This window comes from Dermacentor variabilis, chromosome 9 (genome assembly GCF_050947875.1).
Source record: "Dermacentor variabilis isolate Ectoservices chromosome 9, ASM5094787v1, whole genome shotgun sequence".
NCBI classification, from domain to species: domain Eukaryota; kingdom Metazoa; phylum Arthropoda; class Arachnida; order Ixodida; family Ixodidae; genus Dermacentor; species Dermacentor variabilis.
Window position 1 is genome coordinate 94,907,511 of NC_134576.1, and position 14,614 is coordinate 94,922,124.

Sequence of the window (14,614 nt, forward strand, 5' to 3'; positions counted from 1 at the left end):
GGAAAAGTAAAGAAAGAGCGCCAGTAACCTGCAACGACATTATTTATGTATGTGTCAGCGTTTTTTTGTTTTATTGCGACGATATAGGGGACGTTCGAGGCGCGTTTGCGTGGTAGTGGCCGCCCTCTTGTGCTGAGTGTGACGGTACATGCGCGGCTCAACCTGTAGAACCCGCGCGACCGAGCACATGTTTTCCTGTCTTACTTCCTTCATATTTTACCGTCTCATTGCGATGGCAGTTATATGGACACTCCAGGGGCATTTCTGTGTCGCCATCGCCGTGATGTTCCATATAAAGTCCAAGGCCGATAACATCGTCGCCGCGCACCGTATGCTGTATGTGCGAGTGAAAGCGTGCGAAGGTGAGCCAACGATGGTGGCTCAATGTCGGGCGCGCAAGTGAGGAGAGCGGGGAGGAAGTGCGCCGTCTTCAGTCGCGCGCAAGACAAGGGTGGAGCGGAGGAGCGTTCTATTCCAACGGCCACTGCGTATGCCGTGGCCGCACGGGTGCTGTCTTGAAAGCGACCTGAGATAAGGAAATTCTAGGCGCGCCGACGGCTCATAACTTTGCATGCGCTGTGCTCTGACCGCTCAGTTTGCGTTGAAGCAATATGCAGCACGAAGGTCACTTCGCTCGCTGCTGCTGCCGCGCTTCCTCTCGCCAGTGTTTTGACAGCTACTGTCCGTGGCCATCGAGTGAGATGTGTTTATGATTGCTTGTGCGCGTGTGACACCATGCTTGTTAATTTAGTAAGTGAATGTTTACAAGTTTGCATGGCCGATGAAACTACTATCCCTACTTCGTGTAGCTGTCTATTATTTTGCTTTCGCAATCGATATTTCGCCTTTCGTGCGAAACTGCGACTTTTTTGTTTATTTCAGTAGTCTTTTTCTGATCAGGATAATCACTTAAGGATAATCACTTAATGAGGCAAGCCCCAGTGATTAGCCTGGAATTTACGGCTAGACATGTACAAACGGACGAGTTTGACCTGTGCCATTATATTCAACGATCGATGACTGGGCTCGTCGCTATCGCGGTGACTTGAGTGCTTGACTTGAGTGCAGCGCTTAAGTTCGTCGAATGATGAGCTACAATTTTAATCAATGGTCGTTCTTTTTTGGTCCTCCATCGTGATCTGTATGCGTATCTGTATCTGTACAGTAATACACCCGCATAGCTGAGGAGTTTATAAATGATGAGCTGCTTTGATTTGTCTGAGTCCGTCAGTGTAATCAAACAAGAGAACAGCATGTTCACAGATGCACGCACAGTCGTGGGTTTGCTGAAGGAGAAAAGTGCCGCATTACAGCACCGCACATTGTGCTTGCGGGGGGTCATGGTGGGTAACGACGTTTAAAATAAAACGCTTTTCCAGTTTTTCTACAGAAGAATAATTCACTTACCGAAGGACATATCCTCCTAATTTCAGTCCGAAACGAATATTGCCACATCCTATATGTTCGCCGCGGGTATGTGCCAGGCGATGAAAACGACGTTGAAGTAGCGCGAGAGTAGAAAAACAGACAACGACGTCGCGTTGACTGCTCTAAAAAAGTGCTTTCATACGGTCTCTACACCGGCTTTCCCGTTTCCTACTAGGCTGTGACACTGGTGGAGATGCTGGGTAGGATTGCCTCATGCTCGGCACCCGTTCGCGGAGCCATACGTCGAACGCGGAATCACCTTCGTTCGTCGAAACTCCTGTTGACCGGTACAGTCGCCGCCTGCTAGGCCTGACGCCCGGGTTCAACCCTTTGCAGGACCCTGCTGGAACGCGTCTACCTACTTCCGCTATGGATACTGCAACTCCATCGCAGGCAACGCTGTAGAATCCTAAGATACCAGAAAGTTTCCATGGTGACGCTTTTGAAGATGTCCAGGATTTGCCTATTTTCCGCTTCAAGACAGTGCGCGGACGTGGTTTGTGAATTGGGAGAGACGTTTAACCGCATGGGATGCCTTCCGCACCCAGCTGCTAGACACATTCACTAGTAGCGACAGAAGAGACAACGCGCAGCGCCTGCTCGAATCCCGTATTCAAAAACCAAATGAGAGCGTTGCCATGTTTGCAGAAGATCTGACCCGCCTTTTTCGCAGAGAAGACCCTGAGATGGCCGAAGAAAAGAAGTTACGCTATCTCTTGCGCAGAGTGAAGGAGGAACTGTTTGCCGGACTCTTGAGGAACCCACCGACGACAGTGGCCGAATTCACAAAGGAGGCTAGCGCTATAAAACGGGCACTAAAGCAACGGCACTGGCAATATGATCGCACGAATTCACCGGTGAATGCTTCGATTCTACCTGAGAGCTGCGACACGTCTCTCCGTGAGGTCATCCGAGAGATTGTGCGACAGAAGGCGCCAGCAACATCCGACAGAAGGCATCCGACAGAAGGCACCAGCGGTGCCTTCTGTCGTTGATATCGTTCGGGAGGAAGTTCGACAGGCCCTTTCGTCGTCCGACTGCCAGGCGGTGCCGCGACGACTAACTTACGCGGAAGCTGTCTGTCGTCCACCTCCCGCGACTTCGATGCTGCTGACACCGTCGACCACTACGACGCCGCCAGCACCGCCAACCCCGACGCCATATTTTCGCCAGTCACAGCCGCCGCCAGCTATGCCGTATCGCCGCCAGCCGATCGCGGCGCCTCGGTCTTGCGGCGAATACCCTGTCAGCTACTCGGTTCGAAAGACCGATTTGTGGCGCACCGCTGACCGCCGGCCGCTACGCTTTCATTACGGCGAAGCAGGACATGTTTATCGCGCGTGCGACTACCGCGTAGCCGGGTATCCAAGGTTTTCCACCTGCAATTACCCTGTGTTTGATGCTGCACGTACCTGCGACGAAAATTCTATAAACTTTTGGCCGGAAGGTTCAGCGACGCCTCGACCACGTTCCCCTTCTCCGGCTCGGTATACCCCACCAACCCGTCGCGATCTTTCTGACGCCTCTAGGGGCAGGTCCCCTAGCACGCGCCGGGGAAACTAGAGGCAACGACCTCCGGGGGTGAGGTTGCAAACCGTCTAGCCTTCCAAGAGCCCCCATCACCGTCGACCGACGACTTCAACCACCTGTAACCGATGCCGTCAGCGCCGATCTTGTTTGCATTGACGGCCACCAAGTGGCCGCTCTCGTCGATACTGGTTTCCATTTCTCGATAATAAGTCAAAAGCTGTCTGATAGGCTGAGAAAAGTGAAGACGCCGTGGACCGGGCCCAGCATCAGAACTGCCGGCGGCCAGTTGATGGCGCCGATCGGAAAATGCGCAGCCAGCATAGTAATCGGCGGTGCAACCTTCGTCGCCACCCTCGTCGCCACCCTCGTCATTCTCTTTGAGTGCTGCAAGGAACTTATATTGGGGATGGTTTTCTTGAGAGAGTACGGTGCCGTGATTAATGTCCGTGACCTCGTCGTCACATTTTCTACGAGCTCAGACGACGTCGACCCCGCGGAGCACCAGCGATCCCGCTTACGTATCGCCGACGACGACGTCACGCTTCCGCCGAGAAGCTGTTTCCTCGTACCTGTTATCTGCGACAACTTGAGCATCGGGACTGGCGTCACTGAACACATCGACGCACTGGTACTGAGTAAAGACGTTTCCATCGCCAGGGCCGTAATTAACGTAAACGACGGACGTGCTGAACTCCTGCTGACGAATTTTACCAGGGAACGTCGACACATTGTTAAAGGTACGGTTGTTGCTTGCTTCGACGAATTTACCTCAATACAAGACTGCCTCTCAGTGGAGCACGCGACGTCCACCGTGGCTATGTCTGTCCCTGTGGCTGACATCAGTCCCACCTTGTCGCCCGTCGAACGCAACATCGATGAGTTTAAGAGCTGCTTTTATCCACGTCACGAGTCAGCCAGACGCCGCTCACTAAGCATCGTATTGTCACCGAAGCCGACGCCAGACCAATTCGACAGAATCCTTATCGTGTAGCATACAAACACAAGTGAAGTCGTTGCTTGAGGACGGTGTTATTCAGCCATCTAAGGGTCCTTGGGCATCGCCTGTCGTGTTGGTGAAAAAGAAGGATGGTAGCCTGCGCTTCTGCGTCGACTATCGAAAACTCAACCAGATCACAAAGAAAGACGTTTATCCGCTGCCGCGTATCGATGATTCACTGGACAGGCTACGAAACGCGCGTTGCTTTTCGTCAATGGACTAGAAAAGCGGCTACTGGCAAATAGAAGTTGATGAGCGAGACCGTGAGAAGACCGCTTTCGGGACGCCCGACAGACTTTATGAATTTCAGGTGCTTCCATTCGGTTTGTGTTCTGCGCCGGCAACGTTTCAACGACTAATGGACATGGTACTCTCAGGCCTCAAATGGCAAAGCTGTCTGGTGTACCTCGACGACGCGATTGCTTTCTCCGTCGCATTCGAGGAACACTTACAGAGACTAAAGACGGTCTTTGAAGCAATACGCTCAGCTGGTCTAACTTTGAAACCTGAAAAGTGCCATTTTGGTTTTGAAGAACTTCAATTTCTTGGTCACGTTGTTAGTCGTGAAGGTGTCCGACCTGACCCTGACAAAATCTCTGCCGTCGCTAATTTCCCAACGCCATCAGATAAAAAGGCTGTGCGACGTTTTCAGGGCCTTTGCGCCTACTACCGATGGCTTATTGCGGAATTTTCGCGCATCGCATGGCCATTAACATATCTCACCAGAGAAGATGTCCCCTTCGTGTGGGGTGAAGACCAGCAACGGGCTTTTGATGACCTACGGCAACGGCTGCAGACGCCTCCCGTGCTCGCACACTTTGATGAAGACTCCCCTACGATTCTTCATACCGACGCTAGTAATGTCGGCCTCGGCGCAGTGCTTGTACAGCGGCAGGACGGCGCCGAAAGAGTGATTGCTTACGCCAGCAGAACGCTATCAAGAACGGAGGCTAACTACTCTACTACAGAAAAAGAATGTCTCGCACTGGTGTGGGCCGTCCTGAAATTTCGGCCATATTTGTATGGTCGGTGTTTCACCGTTGTCAGTGATCATCATGCACTTTGCTGGCTGACTAGTTTAAAAGATCCAGGTGGTCGGCTCGCACGCTGGAGTCTTCGGCTCCAAGAGTTCGACTTCACTGTTGCATACCCATCGGGGAAACGACACACCGACGCCGACTGCCTTTCTCGGTCTCCTGTTGAGACTGCAGTGCATGGCGATGATGACGCGGCTTTTCTAGGCGTGCTATAGATACCGTGGCTGTTTCACGCCAACAACGCAAGGACGCAGAACTTGTTCGTCTTTTCAATTCCTTAGAGGGAAGAACAAGCATCGTGCCGAGGTTATTCGCCAGAGGGCTGCCTTCATTCTGCTTGCGCCACGACGTTCTCTATAAAAAGACCTTTTCACCTAGTGGCAGCAGCTACCTACTCGTCATTCCCGCATCTCTTCGCGACGAAGTCTTACATGCCTGTCACAACGAGCCGACCGCTGGTCACTTAGGCTACCCTCGGACATTGGTAAGAATTAGGCTAAAGTATAATTGGCCGAGACTTGCGTCGATCGTGAAACGTTACATACACACATGCCTGGATTGCCAGCGCCGCAAAGCCCTACCCGGCAAGCCGGTTGGACTGCTGCATCCTGTTCAGATACCGCAAGCGCCGTTTCGAACAAATTGGCATGGACCTTTTAGGTCCGTTTCCACTGTCTACTGCCGGAAATAGATGGATAATCGTCGTCACAGATTGCCTTACTCGATACGCGGAAACAGGTGCTATCCAACGTGGAACAGCAGCCGAAGCAGCGCGATTTTTCATCGAAGCCGTCGTCCTAAGGCATGGCGCTCCCACAGTGGTCATAACAGACAGAGGATCTGCGTTCACGGCTGCGCTTCTGGATACCGTGTTGCGACTAAGTGGTACCACTCACCGAAAGACCACGGCTTATCATCCCCAAACCAATGGGCAGACAGAACGCTTGAATAAGACTCTGGCAGACATGATGAGCATGTACATCGACGTCGACCACAAGAACTGGGACGAGATTTTACCATACGTTACATTTGCGTATGACTCTGCTCGCCAAGAGACAACACGCGTGACGCCTTTAAAGCTGGTTTACGGCCGGGAAGTGACAACCATGTTGGACGCGATGCTGCCACACGAGTGCGGTGACGACGAGACTGGTGCCGAGGAGTTTACGCAACGCGCAGAGGAAGCCAGGCAGCTTGCGCGTTTCCGAATCCAGTAACAACAGGAATACGATGCCCGACACTACAATCTTCGGAACAGACCCGTCACATACAACGTCGGTGACCAGGTGTGGGTCTGGAGTCCGATTCGTCGGCGGAGGCTGTCTGAGAAGCTCCTGCGAAGATACTTCGGCCCGTATACAGTTCTGCGCCGCACCAGCGATGTGAATTATGAAGTTGTTCCCGACAGCCATAACTGCTCCAAACGCTGGCGACATCTGCCCGAGGTTGTGCACGTGCTTCGTATGCTCTTATATATGCTCGTATGCTTTTATATATGCTCGTATGCTCGTATGCTTCCATATTTTTCCTCATGACCTCAACTTTGCACCGTCTATGCACAGCCTTCGGAGGTTAGTGCATCGGGACGATGCTTTCTTTTTTCAAAGGAGGGGCAAATGCCACCTCCTATATGGTCGCCACGGGTATGTGCGAGGCGATGAAAACGACGTTGAAGTAGCGCGAGAGTAGAAAAACAGAGACAACGACGTCGCGTTGACTGCTCTAAAGAAGTGCTTTCATGCGGTCTCTACACCGGCTTTCCCGTCTCCTACTAGGCTGTGACAATATTAGAAGTGCTTCAAACGTGGCACCAAAGTAAGCTACCACCTATAAGAATCAGCTTGGCTTGGCCTTATATAGAAGTTTGACACAACTGCTTCTTTAAAAGAACTACAAACATGCAGAAAGCTCAGAAAGTCTGTTTTTCGCTTTTGCAGCCGAATATGTGGCTTTATAGGGATTTTTAGCTTTTCGGAGTTCTGAATATTCAGTAAAAATGACATTGCGGAACGTTGTGGCAGCAGCGCGCTAGCCTACGCGTCCTCCATTTTGCTCATCGCAGGGTAAAATCTCTAAATTTTTTTTTTACCAACGTAGTTGTGTTCGTAGTGGTGCTTCTTCGTCCAAACCGCTGTTTTCCTGTACCATAATTAGTCGGAACAATTCTCGCATTCATAGTTCTGTCTCCTTCGAGTCTTCAGCATTTCTTAAGATCCGTTATTATGTCAGCAAGAAATGAATACTCGACAACTCTGAATAGCGGATTCTCGATTCGAAAATTAACCGAATGACTATTCGATTCACATTCAAAATTTTGTATATTCGCAGGCCCCTATAAAGAAACGATTAAGTAGCCACGTGAACAGAAGCGAAGAGTTCACCTAACACCTTTTGTTTCTTTTTCTGCATTTTATCCATAAAGAATACTAGATAGCACGATAATGCCGTTAAATTTCTGACGCCGTACTGACACGTCACAGACACTGCTGTCAGGGGGCAGTAGTTGAAAAGGTTGGCTACACATTTCTTTTACTGCGGAAGCACTCAAAACTACTCTAACAAAGTAGTTATGAAAGACCTATTTTGGCTCTCTCACAGACATCGTGTCTCTCTGGTGCGGTGTCACCTTAAAGGAATTCTGCGCCTAGCGCACCAGTTTTTTGCTTTCTTGCGGTATATAGAGTTTGCTTTCCAGACTTTCTACCGAGCACGTTCGAGGTTAAATCCTTGTAGCCACGCGCTCACCCTGTACGTTTGGTCATCTGCACGCCGAAGTGCATGTTGAAGACATATTTGCGCAACGTCTCCTTGGCAATGTCGAGGAGATATTTCGTGAGGTCGGTGGACGCGTCCTCTTCCTCCATGACGTACTCGCTCGCGTCGCTGGTCAACGGGCGCAGCCACTTGTCGGCGAACGACTTGTCCGTATCCACGGCGTAGAACCCCTACACGGTATACCCCGTTAAACTTTAGTAATTGTCATTGTAGTTATACAGCAGCTGTTGCATTTTCAGTCAGCCATCGAAGCAATGAATCAAGTTATTTTTATTGATGCAACAGTGCAATGTTATATTACGCTACAGTACAGCGGTGCCTATATTAGATGAATAGAAAATTTTCATGCAACGAAAAGTAACGCGCACAAAGTGATCTCAAAGCGGTATCCCAGAGAAAAAAAACACCCTTGCAGTCGAAGGAAACATTTGTCCAGTTTTCTGGAATGTGGGGGGACATCACAAAGATATCTGCGGGTTTCACTGTCTTGCAACACTTTTTCGGCGTTACCCACTGCAAGGACTAAGTATGGTTGCCAAATTCTGCAAATGTGAACTGCCACTCACCTTTAATAACCCGGTTAATGGTAATGCTAGCGTGCAGAACATAAGTTATACCACTGTTGGGGACTATTTTATGTCCGCAACCCGCCGTGTAAGCGTAGTGAATATGACGTTGTGCCACTATGTCCGAGGGTGCGGAATCAAATCCCGACCGTGGCGGCCGCATTTCGATGGGGTTGAAATGCAAACAAAGGACCCTGTACCATGCATTGGGCGCACGGTAAAGAAATCCAGGTGGTCAAAATTAATCCGGAGTCCGTCCCAACGGCGTGCTTCATAATCAAATTGTGGTTTTGTCACGTGAGATCCCAGCTAATTATTCCAATTACTTTATATCCACACAAAATGATCTTGCCTAACCAGCTACTACCTATATTTTTAACCTTGACTTGATCGATTTTTAATCTTTCTTTTCTTCTTATTCAGCGACGCCGTGAGTTGTTAGTTTCGTACTTATGACGGTGTAATTGGACCTTGTGCTTGATTAGTTTAATTAGGTGTTTCGTATACGCGTAGGATGGGCTTCATATTTTTTACTGTCATCGCAGTAGTCTTCCGCGCACGTGTATCTGTTATTATTATTTATATTTAGTACATATGATGAAGTATTCACATATGCTCCAAGTTACATGTTCCACTATTGTGTGCGTGTGATTTATCTCTCGTAGACGACTCCTCTCGTTGCCTCCTCCGTGAAGGAGGTGGAAATTTTGTGAAGCCTTATCTCGCTTTTATTTCTGCCTCCTCTCTTAAAATGCATGTGTTGATGGGAATAAACATTATTATTAAGTTAGCGAAACTACTTCAAAGACCAACCTACGTGTCCCGAAGAGTAGATCATGTCGTGAAGGTACGTTTAAATAAAAGCTGATTACTGGGGTTCTGTCAAACAATATTGTTCATGTCACAATGTTTTTAAACATGGTTTTCCCCCGTGCAGTAAAAGAGTGGAATTTATTGCCAGAAGTTATGTCACTGCGCTTTATTTTATTACACTGCTGCAAGAACGTGTATGTTTAAATAAAAGCTGATTACTCGGGTTCTGTCAAACAATATTGTTCATGTACATATTCTGACCGCACTTAACTTGTAACGTATTGATTTATTTCCCAATACAATAATGGCAAATTTGAGTACTGTAGGCATTTCTATAAGTAATTTTTTTTTGAGCGCACTTCAGTAACCAGATACTTCTGTCTAGCTACCTGAGCTAACACTTGTAGGAACTGCTTGACGGAGTTTCTGGTAGCTGCTACAAGAAAGATGCAGCAAAGCAGCATGTCAGACACAGAAATACTGTAAACTATATAAAAAAAAGAATAACCGGTATAGCTGGCTGAAAAACCTGACAACCGAAACAGCGACAAGAACTGCATTAATTCAAAACTTAACATCAGAAATGTAATCACCAGGAAAAATCCGTTGCAGTATACGATAAGTAGAAAGAAAAGAAACGGGTAAAATAAATACGTATATTACAAATAAGTTCTGCGAAAGGTGGGGGAAGCTTCGTGACAGAGAAAATTGCCTCATTTCAGGAGCCTTCCTAATTTTCAGTTTTACCTTTCATGAAACCTTCCTTTCCCTTCGCGGCTTTCGCACAACTGATTCACCCCATTCTGTGTCCCCATGCAACAAATCGTCGAATAAATTCGCCTCGCTTTGACGATTTTCCATCCTGCTGGTTAGCTCAGATGTGCAGCGACAACTCCGCAAAGGCGCCGGTACCGGGTTCAATCCGCAGGGTCCACGGTGAATTCTTTTTACCCACTGCAAAGATTTCTTTCCCAGAGGTAACTCCGTATATGGGTTACCTTTGTTCAACTCCTCGCGACAGTCGGGCGGAGGACAATTTCGCCATTCCGTAAACATAAATACCGAACCAGGTGTGCGCGGACTCGCTCACCTGGGCGGTTCCGACCACTTCGGGGAAGGTGTACCCGACTTGTCCTCCATCGTGCTCGACGTCGTAGCCGCTGCCGCGTAGGCCCACGTCCTCGAGGAAGAAGAGCAGCACGAGGAGCAGTGGCGGCAGCATCCAGCTGAACAGGGGCATCTTCTTCTCGCGCCACATGTACGTGGCTCGCTTGTGAAGCACGGCCCAGACACACGACAAGGGCGAGGGTTCCGTGGCCGTGGCGCTGGCCATGATCCGGATGACGGACACTGTGGGAGGGACGGAGGGGGCACGGTGGTCGTCAGTTCGTTAACGTGCAGGCATAACCCTAGTTGCTTATTAATTTTTTTCTGGTAGGAACAGGGCCAAGGACAAAGTGATGGAACACATCAGCGCAGCGTCTCGTCTGTTTTACGTGTCCATTTTTCTTGGTCCTCACCGCTGTTCCCGCCCGAAAAGAAAGTTCGTGCTTGGCGCAAGCCATTTGACCGTGCCCTGTATGAGAAGGGAAGCCGATGGCCTTGATTTTTATATTGGTTACGACTACGTGAAGCCAACAGACAATGAAGCGAAGGGATGCATGGGTAAAATTAACTGTCCTGGGAGCCGTACCCACATCTTCCGTCATTACGGCTGTGGTGCTCTACCATTGAGCGACAACGACGTCAATTTGCCCGTCCACTTTCTTGGGTATTTCTGTATGTGTGTTAATCTATAGCCGTAGGATTGTTAGCTAGCACCACTCCCGAGCACGGGGGCCGATGTAGAGCATCTTTTCAACTGCAGGAATGGCGGAGCATACGTAAGCTTAATAACAGGCAACAGGCCATGTTTTGTTACGGAGTTCTAACGTCCCGAACGCAACGCACGATTATGAGGGAGGCCATACTAAAGTGAGCACCGGATTAATTTATACCACGTCCCATCTGGAGTTCTGAAACGTGCACCCAAAGTACGGTTTATGAACATCTTTACATTCTGGCCCCCCTTACTACTCTGCCCGCCAGGAACCGGGGCTCGAACCCTCGGCCTGGCGGTTCGAACCCTCGCCCGATTCCTGGCGGGTTTCAAATCCCCAGGCCTCAAATAGCAGTGCCTTCCCGTCTGAAGCTTGAGCTGGCTGCCTGAAGACAAAAGCATGCAGGAGAGTATGCGCCGCTGGATTAGGCATGTTTGCGCTACCAAAAAAATAAATAAATAAAAAATAAAAAAACCCCAGGAAATAACGGGTCACGTCGCGATGGGAAGCCAAGATATTCACCCAGGAAGACCCGTAGGGAGTGTCCACCTTCCAGAAGCATTTGGATTCAGAGAAGATAGAATTAACTGGTGAGCTGTCGAGATAAGTAAGATATGGTTAGAGAATTGATGGAAAAAGGGCAGATAAGATATTGATAGAGCCGCCGGATTGGATAATGGAGAATGTAGGGATAGAGGTTTTAAATACGAAAGCTAAGATCGAGATCAGAGAGGAAAAATGTTAGATTGCGATAAATGGCGTAAAACCTGAGTAAATAAAGGAAGCTAGGTGATTACTAGTCCCTGCCCCGTTGCACAGGGGGATTCCAATAAACAATCACCATCACCCGCACTACAACTTTGGGCCGCAATGCTCTGTTTAGGTTTTATAAAAGTACTTACACCCACGCAGACTTTCACGCTTAATGGAGTGATATCGGACGTTTCGTGCTATATTTCCGACCCCACGGTAACCGCGACCGGTTAGAGGATTTTTTTTTGACCGATTTGACACGGACTCGTTGAAAAAGCATACGGCAGCTTCTTTTTTTGTTTGCCCTGGTTCAGAAGTACTCCGTGCTGTTTAACATAATCTCTTCAAGGTAATGTTTCGCATTGACGACTATAAATGGCACGCAATTTGGCGTACAAATAGATCACGACACTCGCGGACATTGCATGTCGCTAAATATAGATGACGTTTGGTTAAAGGGATACTGAATAAAAAAATTTGTCGCCAATATTTCTGGTTTCAATGACAGCTGTCGCGCCGAGAGTGACCAAAACAACACTCTCTGAACAGAAATGAGCGAAAAGTAATTATTTTAATGCGTATTTCTCAAATCGCCGCACATAGCGGCGTCCTCTGAGGGCTCCGGCAAAACCGGATATTGCGTCACAGTTACCTGCCTCACTGCTTCCCGCCCATTGCGAGCAATAGCAACGCCTCGGGGTGTCAGTGAAAAGGCAGCGCCTCAAGCCTGACGCTGTGCCGTCTGTTTTCTCCAGGAAGCGCAAAGACGCGTTTGAAAAGAGAAGGCGAATATGCGTTGCTCTGCTATCGCAAACACCAGAGATCAGCGGAGCTGCGGGAAGGCCAGTAAAGTAAACCGCACACAATAAACACGAGCGCCGGCAACGCGTCCCTTCGGCGACCACCAAGAACGTCTGCTAAGGCGTCCGCGATTCGCGTGGCCCACGCCGTAGTAGACGTCGCGGTTGTCTCCACTCTGTACGGAGCGGCGGGCGAGAAGGAAATCGAGGCACCCTAGCAGCCACCGGAGCGCCACGCCCCTCCTCCCTCACCCGACCCCCCCCCCTTGCCTCCAGTACCAGTTGCTACCGCTGGAGTGCCACCAGAATACCGTTCGTTCCGGTCGTTCACTAGGCCGCTCATCGAAGTCAGAGTCACAATCTCCGCTCCATGTCATCACTCTCACTAGAACTTAGCATTGCGCACGAAGCAACGCGGAGAAAACACAACAACCCGAAGCCGGTCAGTTCACCTTGTCGCTGCTGAAGGTAGATGTGACGTCAGGTCCGCCGGCTTGTTGTCAGGAGCGCATTGCGTTTGGCCCGGTGGCCGCTCACAGAGCGTCCGAAATAAAGCCATCCGCTCAAAAATAAGCCGAATAATGACTATATACAAGAACAATCGTGTCTTAGGAATGCAATTGTGGTGATGTCGCAATTTTGTTGGATTTTTATTCTGTATCCCTTTAAGGGATATTCGGCGTGCTAAGCAATGCGTAATCCTATTTCGCAATCTGTACAATTATTTTTGCTTCTGATATTACGGAAACCATTGTATGGCAGAAACGTAGAGGCTTAGTTATTGTCGTACAGCAATTTTTTTTTACATTATATGAAGTTCAGGAGGGTGGTTAATGCGAGAGACCACAAGGTCCCTCGAATACAGGAGGGCTGATGTTAAAGTATATACACGCGCGATTCCCACAATTCCCCACGGAGACCAAGCACTGATGGTGGTGTTCGCAGACGCTATAGCGTCGGACTTTCCTCAAGTGTTCTCCGTACGACACCGCATATAGCGACGCCTACAGCCACTGAAACCTTAACAGAGCAACGCCCGATCTCGGAGGCCTCGGTGATTCTCCGTACGAGACCGTATATAGTGACGCCTATGGCCCCAAAAATCCGAAACGCGTGAGGCCCGATCTCGGAGGCTCCGGTGACACTCCGCGTGGCTCATATATATACAGCTGCGGGGGGAATAACGGGCGACGGCTTACGCTTGGCATCGACGAGTGAGGGCTCCTCGCTTGCCACGGGTCCCAGGTTGTGGGCCTTGCGGTGGATGTGCTGCTCTTCGGCCACCCGCACCAACACGTCCTCCAGGGAGGTCACCGTCATGCCCACAGAGGCGATGCCGAGCTCGGCGCTGCGGTTCTCGAGGGCCTAGAAAGTAAAAAAAAGAGAAGAATAAAGAAACAAAGAAAGAAGGAAAGAGAAGAAGAAGAAAAGACAGAAAGGAAGGAAAAGAAAAAGGAAACCGTAGCATCGAGATCGCACTTTAATCCACGGTTATTCAGTCAGCCAAACTACCGTATGGATACTCGCGCGTTACTTCTTTGTACATTAAAAATGCCCATTTGCCTTCAACCCTTCTCAGAAGTAACTCGGAAGCGACTGGTAATGTATTCGTCCAGCACATAAACTCGCGTGCGTGCGGAACTTACATGAAACTGTTTTAATCATGCTCTTATCGTCAGTTTTCGACAAAAAAGGAAACTATTGACAATGACTCGATGTAGGCCGTCGTTTTGTCGCAGACGAAGTCAAACGCCCATTTCGGTACGCTTCGAATATCGCGAATTGGCCTTAAAATGTGGGATGTAGTGCCGAAATGCCAACGTGATATCGACGACGATACGCTACGTCACGTCTGTGTTTAAGCAAAGAAAAGCGGCTTTGACGACTAGAAACGTGAGGAGAGGCTTACTTATTTCCCCACGTACCTGAAGCTGATTCCTTCCGCATCTGACCGTGGTTATCAAACAAACACCAGTCTTTCCTCCTTAGTAGCATACGAGTCGGTAGTAAAAACCGACTCGAAGAGTGGCCGTGATTGAGGAGGTTACAGTTGGAACGCGAGCTTTATCGTGTGCCGTATTGGATTATCAGTGCA

The 14,614-nt window shown here is 49.3% G+C and overlaps 1 protein-coding gene across 1 annotated transcript in view; it reads right to left on the reverse strand.

Annotated features, from left to right (window-relative positions):
* LOC142558460 (ATP-binding cassette sub-family A member 17-like) overlaps window positions 1-14,614 on the reverse strand; it is a 44,262-nt gene that overhangs the window by 22,518 nt on the left and 7,130 nt on the right. The window contains exons 4-6 of the mRNA XM_075670592.1: window positions 13,719-13,884; window positions 10,237-10,496; window positions 7,738-7,937 (exon numbers count right to left, since the gene is read on the reverse strand). Of these exons, the coding sequence (XP_075526707.1) occupies window positions 7,738-7,937; window positions 10,237-10,496; window positions 13,719-13,884 (626 nt within the window). The remainder of the gene's footprint in view (window positions 1-7,737; window positions 7,938-10,236; window positions 10,497-13,718; window positions 13,885-14,614) is intronic.